This window comes from Pinus tabuliformis, chromosome 1_1 (assembly GCF_031772625.1).
Source record: "Pinus tabuliformis cultivar Carrire ecotype Pingquan chromosome 1_1, CPIR1, whole genome shotgun sequence".
Taxonomy (NCBI): Eukaryota; Viridiplantae; Streptophyta; class Pinopsida; order Pinales; family Pinaceae; genus Pinus; species Pinus tabuliformis.
Window position 1 is genome coordinate 840,260,458 of NC_142297.1, and position 12,457 is coordinate 840,272,914.

At 39.2% G+C, this 12,457-nt stretch overlaps 1 protein-coding gene and 1 pseudogene across 1 annotated transcript; one reads left to right on the forward strand and one right to left on the reverse strand.

Annotated features, from left to right (window-relative positions):
• Window positions 1–1,395: 1,395 nt before the first annotated feature.
• Window positions 1,396–2,975, reverse strand: LOC149216782 (uncharacterized; annotated as a pseudogene).
• Window positions 2,976–6,316: 3,341 nt separating this feature from the next.
• LOC149216783 (replication protein A 70 kDa DNA-binding subunit A-like) lies at window positions 6,317–7,774 on the forward strand. The gene is made up of 3 exons (XM_089390067.1): window positions 6,317–6,887; window positions 6,978–7,366; window positions 7,484–7,774. The coding sequence occupies exons 1-3, from the start codon at window positions 6,317–6,319 to the stop codon at window positions 7,772–7,774; spliced, it is 1,251 nt and encodes a 416-aa protein (XP_089246193.1).
• Window positions 7,775–12,457: the final 4,683 nt, after the last annotated feature.

Below are 12,457 nucleotides of genomic sequence, written 5' to 3' on the forward strand. Positions count from 1 at the left end.
AAAATACAAAATAGAGGAAAAATATTTTACTTCGATGCACTAAATGTTGTTGATGGAAAGGCTGGCACAATATGCTTCTTATAAATAATGCGAATGATTAGTTAGCTTAATCCTGTGTATAAAATAATATTGAAAGTAACTATGATCGGACAGATATATAAGTCAAAAGATCTCCAGTTTTGTTGTATGCTTGTACATTTGTTTGTGTGCAATACAGATAGAGATAGATATTATCTGTACTTTGCAGCAGTCACAGATGCAAAGTCACCCAGGGGTTGTAGAATTAATTAATCTGCTGGAGATGTATTTGGAGCTGATGTGTTGGAACCATGCTACACACTTACATGATGTAGCACCTTTATTCAGGAATTTTATCAGTTAACAAAAGAGAAGATTATAACAATACTAAACACATTATTTAAGAAATTTTTCATGGTTTCAAAGCTGATTGGCTCAAGATATATTTTTCTTCCAGGAAGGTATGCCCAAATATCCTATAGAGTAGAGTTTACTCCACAATTGGTCCTTTAAAGGTATATAAGCTTGCACACGCATTTAAATGTACTAGAAATGAAAAACAGTTGTTCCTATTAACTTGGGATGTCAAATATATGGCACACATGACTTACATAACACCAAAAGAGTAATTAGATTGTTTTCATTGTATTAAACAAAAAAAAGTTGTGACAGTAGCATAGTCAATATTCTTTCTGTCATTTGGTCATATAGATTTGAACTGATGTTATTTAGTTAGAATTGTCAATTGTGCTACCATGCAGACTGAGTGGTTCATTGTGTGTAATGGGTATTTTTGGGGATACATCTCTAGATACATCCTAGATGAATTTGACACATACATCTTAAGCAAGCCTTGATAGAGTATATGTGATATTCTATTACTATGCAACCTTTTCTTCAGTGTTAGGACTTTTAGTAAAAGTGGCCAAATGATCTTAATGGGGTCAAGGAAATTTAAGTTTTAACACAATAAACTACCCTCAAGTTCAGAGAAGACCTTAATCATCCAAGGAGCACAGCTTATCGTGTTTCCATTTCTAGGAGACCAACAATTTGCTTGTGGAGACAATCCCAGCTCAAAATAATGAGATTTGAAAGCAAATGCTTGAAGAGGAGTCAATTATGACACTGAAAATGGACTGGATGACGTATGGGGCAAATATGTACAATGCAGATAGAAAGAGAAGAATAATGAAGAGAAGAAAATAAAAAATTAATGTCATTTCTGATTCTTTGCATTACATATTAGGAGAACGCTGAAAAAGACCAGTTTGATGCATATTATACCAGGCGCTGGATGAAACAATTAGCGCAGGATAAGACAAAAAATCACAAGTTACTTTGATGTCTAAGAATTATGCAGCTAGGGAAGAATACTTACTTCCCAAGCAGACCTATTGTGAAGCCACAGAGGACTAAATAAGTTCCAAATGCCATAAAGGGAATATATAAGTCTGGAGCATTTATATCATAGATAGGTGGCTTGTGTGTGAGACTGCTTGGAATCTGCTCAGCTATCCTTGTCCAATGACCCTAAAAAAAAACAGTGAAAACATACAAAAAAAAGTAAACTTATGTATGATTACAAACATTCCAATGTTACCAGACTCGGAATCGGCAATAAATCGGCGAGGCAAAAGAGTGAAGAGTTCTAATCGGATCGGGAAAAAATCGGGGAAAAATCGGTGAATTCAATAAATAAAGATATACATATATATTGAATTAAAAAAACATTTTTCATTGATATTCAATAAAGCCATGTTCAAACAATGCATAATATCAATAGATGTCCAAAATTATGAGTCCAAACATGATCCAAAGTACTAAGTCCTGACTCCTAACCAGTGACTACATAGAACCAGAAGCATCTTCTTCTAAAAGTTTATAAAATACTGCATACTAATCAGTAAATAATCAGTAACTGAAATCTCTTGATTGCTACTGAAATGATACGATAATGGTTTGGTATTGAAATCTCTGACAGAGCACACGCTGAAGCTAGCATTGGAGCACACTGCACTCTACACCTCTATTACACTACGACTCTATTACGTGAAGTAAACTGAAACTGAAATCATGCCTCTATTACCTTCTTAGTGTATGAGTTGTGGGCCTGACCAGTGAGAAGTGAGTTACGGACCAACGTTTAATTTTTAACCTAACTAAACCATGCAATGAAAAATGCAAAAACCTCTAAAGTGAAAACCTTTGCTCACAGAGTTGAGGGTTGAAAATCCCCTCAATCGCCTAAATCACAATTAATCGGTGAGTCGCAAGTCAAACTCATGTTGACCACGAGTCAAACTTGGTCAACGTGAGTTTGACTCGCCCAGAGTTGAATCGGATCGTTTGAGGAAAGAGCAGAGTTTGACTCGTGATTAATCGCGAGTGATCGGAGATTCATGTTTCACTGAAACATTCTCAAGCAAAATGAAAATACTACCACTATGGGGAGATGAATTTTCAGTGGAGTCAGATACTTTGTGACTTACCCTGTGCAAAAAGGGAAACAGGATTACTTTCAGCTTGTTCTTCACATATCGGTTGTTCACTTGAAAATAATATTGTGGATCAGAAAACTATTTGCTGACCTGCTCATAAAAATCATCACCTCAGCTTATTAAGAGAAACTTTGTCAATCACAAGAAATTAAAAAAGGAAACTATTCTTACTGTAAACCCCTATCCATGGAATCAATTGACTCATCTCTCATTTTAAATGGAGACCTATTAGAAATTTCAAAGTGATTCAACCAGGATAAAAGTGCAACTCATACAATGCTTTGCACATTTTCTGTGCCACTTCCAAAAATTCTTTCCCCATATGCACCTAATCCATCTCGAATAAATCCTGAAGCAGCCCCATAAAATGCATTATTGAATGGATTTGGTGCTGTGTTCGATGGTGGTCTCTGCATGCCAGGCTGTCCTCCGAGGTCTTCATACATGACTTTGGGTACCTGTAACAATCAACCAGGTAGAATAAAGTTAAAAAAACCACGTTACAACCCATAGTTGAAAATTGTCCTCAAATAGAGATGAGATAGCCAGAACTCCACTTCTATGGAGAAAACACAAAGTAGAATTGGATCTGACTCCTTTTGATAACTGCCTAGCTGGAAAATATTCCATGGTTTACTTTATTGGTAAATTTCAGTTTATAAATGTTAAAATGAGGAAACATGTATGCATACATGTAGAGGCTAAGAGGAAGTTATGCACATTACATCAAATGCATTATTGAATGGATTTGGTGCTGTGTTCGATGGTGGTCTCTGCATGCCAGGTTGTCCTCCGAGGTCTTCATACATGACTTTGGGTACCTGTAACAATCAACCAGGTAGAATAAAGTTAAAAAAACCACGTTACAACCCATAGTTGAAAACTATCCTCAAATAGAGATGAGATAGCCAGAACTCCACTTCTATGGAGAAAATACAGAGTAGAATTGGATCTGACTCCTTTTGATAACTGGCTAGCTGGAAAATATTCCATGGTTTACTTTATTGGTAAATTTCAGTTTATAAATGTTAAAATGAGGAAACATGTATGCATACATGTAGAGGCTAAGAGGAAGTTATGCACATTACATAATGTACTCTTTCTTCTCCTTGTGAGGGATTTTTGTCGCGTCTGTTTATTGTTTTTTATTAGTAGTGATAAAAATTGTCACTGCCCATTGCTAAATCATATAACAGTCTTCTGCTCTTTCTTCTCTCTGCTGTTCCATTGTTCCAATGATGTGCATTTTTTTTTATCATTATAAGGAATTTATATCTTACTATTTCGCTTCATGTATATCTTATATCTCACCTACTCTTTCTTATCATTGTAAGGAAGTTATTTCTTACCATAATTTATACCAGTCTCTTGTTTCGCTTCTTGTATCATATTTTGTTATAATTGATTCTTATTAGGAGAGGCACAAGTCGTGATAGGGGGGAAGCTATGCACATGTAATTTGCCAAGGGACTTTCTGGTGCTTAAAAATTAAATTGCCACATATCTCCGCTGCTCTGTCATGAGCGTATTAGCTATTAATTTGTTAATGTTTAGTTTCATGGCACTTTTAATGAGAATTATCGAGTAGACAATTTTGCATCAAGTACTCTTCTCTTCTTTCAAGAAACAAATATGTAGCTTCACCCAACCAGCTTTATACATACATGCACACACAGCTAGAACAGGTATAATGATGATGGCTCCCTAGCTAGGATCAACTCCACTGCATTACTGGCATGTACATAATTAACGTTTAACTCATCATTGCTACCGAATTATACCTAAATTTATTGTTAGGTCAACTGATCCCATGCAAATGCCAATATTATCCCTTGTTGGGTAAGCCATGTGCAACACCATTGGCGTATCACTGCTACCTATGGAGTTCATGATTGCGTTCAAAATAGGTATATGATGCCAGCCTCCCTAAAGTGAATATGGTAAAGTGTCAACATACAGAGTTTACCTCTGAAATTTGGAAGGCAGGGACTGTAACACCTGCTGTGTCAGCCCTATTGTTAAGCACTCACCCCTAAATTCCTCCGTGGTGAACACGTCTCCCACATGAACATCTGCTGGTTTCCAAGGAGAACACAGTTCGTAGTAGGGGCAAGTTCTCATGATCTATCTATTTATTGGGCTGAGGCTCCTCCCTATTTCTCTTCAACATATGTCATTCTACTCTGAATTCTGCATGTGTGGTGCGTAAGAAACTGACATACTAACAATACCAGTAAACAAAACATGGTGTGAGCACACATTTTAGAGCAAATTTTGATTGTGCACACCTAAGGATAGGTAGGAGGTGAGGTCATTCAAATCCCTTCCTTTCAGGTCATGAAATTACATGGGTTAGTAAGGCTAAAATTATATTGAAACTGCCCACATTCTTTCCCCTTTCACATCATACTCCATTTCCCTCTTTTTAAATTTGTACAAAAAGAAAATGGGAATTGAATTACTCCTCTTTTCCGGATCGCTGCATTTAGGTGGGTTGGTCAGGCTGCAAATAAATAGAAACTGCCCATGATAGTCCGCAATCGGGCCACTGTTATGTGACTGATGGAATCTGATTGTTTTTATGGTCTGTCCGCTGGTTTCAGGGTCATGTTTCTGACAAGAGGGAGGAGCCAGATAGCTCTTATTACAAACATGAGCTTGGCCCCAGATAGTTCTTCTATATGCCTGGACTGAAGGAATGTGTGAACTTTCACATTCAATAGCTATACATGGTGTTTGAATAGCGTGTTCACTATATGCAATGCCTGCTATTCAACATCCCTAAAATGTGCAGAAATGCACAAGCACAATGAGTACACCCGAATATAGCATATTAAAGAAAAAAAATTGTGCATTGTTCACAGGATACTTATTATTACAAAGCCATATGGAGTCTAGTCAGCCTTTTAGAAGGGTCTGCAAAGGGTAAATTAAGTGAGTGAAATACATGGCAAATGCCTCGATTGAACCACATCTCTTAATGTGTAGGATCAGTATTAGGATTGGCTGAGAAATGTTCCTATTTCATTAATGTTTTGCCGGTACTGTAAGACTATAAGCATTTTTGAGCCGCTTGAGGGGCTTCTAAATTCCAACAATATGTAGCTTGTCCCTGAATCAAATAACAAGCATTTTGTTAACGTGGATTACCTTGGGTGGTTAATATGAGAGGTTATTCTCCTCCCCGTGTAGGTTGTGCCCTTATTATTGTTTCACCATCAAAAGTTAGCCTTCTTAGATTAGATTCTGCATTCATGTCACATCTTCTTTGACTAGAATTCTGTATTGTGGTGAAATTGATGAATAGCAGGTACTCCTATCACGGGAAAAAGAAACCTCTTATTCTATTATGGAGACAACCTTGACACCGAATGCCATTCCTCTATTGCTGAATGGTTGCACCGAGATTCAACCACTACTTCAGATAATCGATGTAGGTTTCGTTACCTCATTGAAAACAACATCCTCGCACTTCCACATTATTCTATCTGATGGAACAGATCAACATAAGACTTTGCTACCATCCACATATGGCCCACAAGTTGTCTCTGGAGACATCCAAATTGGCTCGATAATTCTGCTCAAAAAAGCAGCTTGCACAGTGCTGCAAAACTCCTCGTAAGGCCCACCATTTGAAATCACCCTCTTTTACTTTTTCCCGCCTAGCTGTTTTTTGCATCAAAAGAAGGAAAATGGAATCTTTATTAATTCATTTCTTACTTGTTTACATAAGGTCCATCCGAGTCGTTGAGCTTGAAGTTGTGCAGCGCTCAGCAGCGTTGATGAAGGACACATCGATGCTGCAACATGCAGAGGCGGGTTCAGCCGAATTTAGCTCTTCATCAGCTGAAGATACCTTGCCCTCTGTAGTTACTCCACCAACTACGACAACAACTCCAACAATTCCATTCACGGCACTCAACCCGTACCGAAAATATTGGTCTATCCAAGGTAGAGCATCTGCAAAGACATCATTGAAGGCATACAACAATGTGCGAGGCTCAGGAAAAGTTTTCGGATTTGACCTTATCAACCGTGATAAGGAAGAGATCCACCTTTCTGCATTTGCTGAACTGGCCGAATCTCTTTACAATCTAATTCAAGTTGGCCAACTATACATTGTATCAAATGGCACAGTAAGAGAAGCAAATCCAAACTACAACCACCTCAAGAACAAATGGGAGATTTTCTTGTCTGCTACTTCCACTATCAATCCATGTCCTACAGATGATCCAACGTTTCCCTACCAGAGCTTTCACTTCAAGAATATTGCTGAAGTAAAAAGTGCAACTCCAAATACAAATGTGAATGTCATCGGTGTTGTTACCTCCACGTCACCTACATCAACAATTCGACGAAAAGATGGAAGTGAAACATTAAGGAAAACACTCATACTAAAGGACAAGTCGGGTTTTAGCATTGATGTAACATTATGGGGAGACCACTGTGAAAATATAGGACAACATCTTTCTGAATTCTACTCTTTCGACAACCCACCAATTCTTGCAATCAAAGGAGGCCGCGTGTCTGAATTGAATGGCACCACAATAGGGATGATACCAACGAGCACTCTCACAATAAATCCACAGGTTGAAGAAACTCAACAATTACATGCATGGTTCCGTGAAACCGGCTATAACTCTTCTTCTCCATCTTTGAGTAGAAACTATGGTGTTGCTTCGAGACGTGCCCTGCCACGAAAAACGCTTCATGAAATTGCTGGCATGGAACCCTCTGATAAAGCAATCTGGGTTTCAGTTCGAGCAACAATTACTGCTCTTCATATGGATGACTTCTACTTTCTAGCATGTCCACTAGATTTCAATGAAAAACAATGCATGAAGAAGGTTGTGGAGCATTCTAACAATCTTTGGCATTGTACAAAATGTAACGGTGACTTCCTAGAATGTGACTATCGTTACAAACTTAAAATTGAGCTACATGACCACACCGGGAATCTACAGAACGTCACAGTTTTCAATGATGCAGGGAACGAGCTCATGGGCATCACGGCAAAAGACCGGTTCCTACTTTCTATCGAACCAACTGATCTACAGGAAATTTGTGGCCGGATTTCAGGGCATCGCTTCCAGCTAACACTTTCCATTAAAACGGATTACTTCAACGGTGTTCAACGCTTGCAACCAATACTGATCAATTCAGAAGAAATTCAATATGCCTTTGCATGCAAGGAAGCACTCACCGACATTCAAGCACTGTCCGCTTCAAAACGAACTATTGTTCGCCGCCATTGAACTTCTTCATAGGGCTTCATCTACCACGCCTGTTTGTACATAAACAAACATTTCCACACAACTAACTGTCTCATCTTTGTAAATTACACACCCATGTTATTATCATGAAACCTGTAGTTCTCAGTGCAAATACTCTCTTCCAGTCATTCCAACATATGTATGTTTTCCATTTACATTTTACATAATATAAATATCAACATTTGTAAAGAGTCACTACATATGTTTCTCGTTCATTGTCTACATGCTATACATTGATCCCTTACTTGCTAAGCTATGCATTTTATCGCTCAAACATGTCAAACAAAAAATTTTTGAAGAAGAAGGGAACGAAATATTTTTAGTCTTGTTTCTCTCCTCTCAATGATAGATGCTGAAATAACATATGATTTCATAGCATTCCTAATTGCATGTTTTCCCTTCTATGTAATCTACCTACCTTCACCGATGTTGAACTACAAAAAAAATTAAATCTATGTTCAACATATAATGTTTTAATTTCACAATGGATGTGCACCCAATAAAATGAGATACCAAACATGCACTACTTGTTTATGAAAACTAACAACTATTACTTGTACTTGTTTAGATATGCCACCAAACAATCAAATTGCGGCCAAAAACAAGCGGCGGCATATTCTTTATGCACAGCAAAAGGATCAAATAAATGCACGACGTCGACTACTTTATGAACACCACAACAACCCTACTACTTCCTCTACATCCCTTCCCACCTCAAATGCCCTCTCACCTATACAAACCAACCCACCACACGTTCATCATATCCAATATAACCCTCCTCTTAACGAAGAACATCGTCGCTTTCGAGAAAGGATTGATGGACTTTCTACCTTGCATGTTTGCACTACATGCAAGGAAGCATACCCAGGAATGAAAACAAAGCTCTTCCACGGTAGACTCTCTTGTTCTCGTTGTGCATCATCTAAATCTACCAATCGTTTTTCTAAACTAAACAACATGGACCCTGGAGAACAACCCTGTGTCCTTCACCAATTAACACAAGTTGAAGAAATGCTCATCGCACGTGTCAACCCCATTCTACAAGTCACTCATTCCCGTGGTGGTCAATATAAATATAGTGGCCATACAATTAGCTTCCCTCAAGATATCACCAGTATTGCCAAATACTTACCCCGACTGCTCTCTGACTTAGACATCCTCATTGTGAAAAGGCAAAATCCATCTGAAAAGGCCTACGAATTCTACGTTTGCAAATCACGTGTCCTTGCAGCTCTTGAATACAAAATAAAATATGACCCTTACTACCGTGATGTTCAATTGAATTCATCTGCAATTTCTACGCTGCCAGATCTCCCTACAGACATTTCTTCTCTTCTCCACAGTGTAACCACCTCCTCTTTTGAACCCCATCAAACCACTACTGATTCCACTTATAATCCTGATGTCATGCTACCTCCATTAGAAATCCAACCCTCTTCTTTCGTTCCAGTCCTCCCAAATTCATGTACTGAACGTGACCACATTTGTAACTATTTGCACTCAACCCATTCAAGTTCAACAAGCTCTATCGATTGGCCTCCAATATCTCCAACTGCTATAAATGAATACAACACCATCGGCCTCCTTGCCATGGCATTCCCCACACTCTTCCCTACAGGCATCGTAATGATCATGCAACCAAGACTTACAAAAGTTGAAATGCATGAATATGCTTTGCACTTGCTGCACTACCATGATAACCGCTTTGGCCAACACCCAAGATTCCGCTACTATCTTTATAACATTCTAATGCGCCATCGTAGCCAAGCAACAACCAGTGTTTTCGTGAAGAAGTACATTGAGAAAAACTTGCCAACAACGGTATCAAACCTACGCCAGTGTCTTCATGACTCTCCGAATTCAAGATTGCCAGAGCAAATAATGAGGTTTGGGTCAGCGCTACGAGGAACACGGTCTTTCTGGAACAAACGCCGATCTGAGCTGACTGACATGATCATGCAAATAGGAAGCCCAACATTCTTCTTCACTCTCAGTGCAACTGATACTAAATGGCATGACTTGCACACAATCATGCCCACCAGTGTTCCTTCCACTCCAGTCAACCCCTTCCAATGGAAAATCCAAAACATAATTAAAAACCCACATCTAACAGCCTAATATATGCATTGTAGATTTACAATTTTCCTTGAAGAAATCCTTCAAAAAGGCCTCCATGCAACCGACTACTGGTGCAGGTATTATTTAATATACATATCCCTCTACATTAATTTTATACATTGCATATACATGTATTAAGTAAATGTACCCTTCATGTTATATTCAGATACGAATGGCAACACAGAGGATCCACACACATTCATGGCTTCCTCTGGCTACAAAATGCACTAGACATGGACACACTTGATTGGGACAATGCATTAGAAGTTGCTAATGCACAAAAATATTTCGACCACTACATAACTGCTTGGAATCCATGTCAGGCAGAACACCAAACTATTCCGCTTCACCAGTCAACAATTCATAACCCGTGTCTCCTTGACACAGCATCAATATTCGCGTCCAATCAATTTGAAGACTACACAGATCTTGTCAACTGCATTCAACGTCATACAAAGTGTCATGAATCTTCTTGTCTTCGTAAGAAAGACAATGTGCTTAGCTGCTGATATGGAGTACCATGGGAATTGAAGTCCACTTCTTCACTTTTCATTGATGATAAGGGTCATAAAACCTATGTCCGTGCTCGCAATGATGAAAGATTGAATATTCACAACGCCGATCTACTCTCTATTTGGAGAGAAAATGTTGATTGCCAACCAGTCCTTTCTCGCCATGTTGTATTGAAATATATTTCAAAGTATGCAACAAAAGCGGAGACAAGATCTGAGAGCTACCGTCAAATGCTATCGCGACTATCACAAAGTGCCCTTCCAGAAGCACCTACTAGTGGTGTCATCCGAAAACTCCTTACAGAAACCATTGCAGATAGAGACATTGGTGCACAAGAGATATGCCATATGTTACAAAAGCTACATCTCTCTCTTTGCAGCCGTACATTCCGTTCTTTGAATGTCAACAGGGCTGTTTTCAAATGTGTTTCACAAGATACTGAAAATCCTGGTTCGACACCAAACTTTATCGTTGCATATATGAACAGGCATGCCTCACTAGAACCACTGCCCCTCCTTGAAGCTGCTCGCTCGTGGTCATATTCTGCCCAGCGGAGAAGAAACCACTGGAAACACATATTCCCCCTAATGATTGTACATGTCTTGCCCCATTACAATGTCATTCCTTCCTCTACTAATCCTTCTTATGCCACCTTCTGTTGGAGTGAATTACTCTTGTATTTCCCCTTCCGAACACTCCCTGATGATATCGGTTCAACTGATGCAGAAATTATTGCACACTGGGAACAAAAAAAAGGTGCATATACACCATGCCATGTCCATCGCGAACCAGAAAACCCACAAAGCCCACCTATTGAAGATCAACCTACCCCACACACCCCCCCTGATTCCATGCAGATGAATGAATGGCAAATCCTCTCTCAACTACACCTAGGTTACAATATTGCAATTGGTGACCTCGACATGATTGGCTACCGCGACTTTGATGTCAACCACAATTGGTCACAAAATACTGTCCCTCCCCCCTTGCAAGAAACTGCTATCAATTTCATTGAATTCAACCGCTCACCCATTCAAAACCAACATCATTCATTTTCCAACCTTCCCCATGATCATACATTATCCCCTAGCCAAAGCATAGCTTTCACCGCTATTTTTACACACTTCAAAACCCCTTCACCAAAATCCCCACGGAAGATCATCGTACAAGGAACAACTGGCACAGGAAAATCCCATTTGATTAAATGCCTACACCAAGCATTTGTGGAAAACTTGCCAGCCAACAAAAACCCTTTATTGTTACTTGCACCAACCGGCGTTGCAGCTTTCAACATAAATGCCCTCACAATTCACTCTGCCCTTCATATCCCTATCCAGACAATGCATCCTCTCGAAGGCCAACTGCTCCTACACCTGCAAGAGCAACTCCGTCATGTAGAATACATCCTCATTGACGAAATGAGCTTCATCGGTCCAAAAATGCTTTCTCGCATTGACGATCGTCTAAGAGAGGCATTCCCTCTTCATCGGAATACACCATTTGGTAATCGCTCAATTATCCTTGTCGGAGATTTAGGCCAACTACCACCTGTAAAAGACATTCCTTTATATGCTGGGACATCACGTGGCACTGCACTTTGGCGCAGTTTCGACATATTCATAACACTTTCAACCGTTTTCCGTCAACAAGGAGCTAGCTCGTCCCAGGTTGCTTTCCGGCAAATACTTGCAAATCTTAGGAATGGAATATCTACACTTGAAGATTGGCAACATCTAATGTCAAGAACAAGTTCATCTCTTACAGATGAAGAGAAATGCACATTCGACGAGTCCATGCACCTATTCGCAACAAACAACGCAGTTGTCTTGCATAATAAAAAAATGCTCAAACAATTGAACATCCCAGTTTCACTTTGCTCTGCCGAACAACAAAGGCAGAAAAATCCTACTACAACAGAAGATGAGCACCTATCTGCAAAGGTGCTCTTATGCAGTGAACAAAAAGTTATGCTCACCAGCAACTTATGGGTACATGCAGGCCTTGTCAATGGCGTGCTTGGGAAGGTCATCTCAA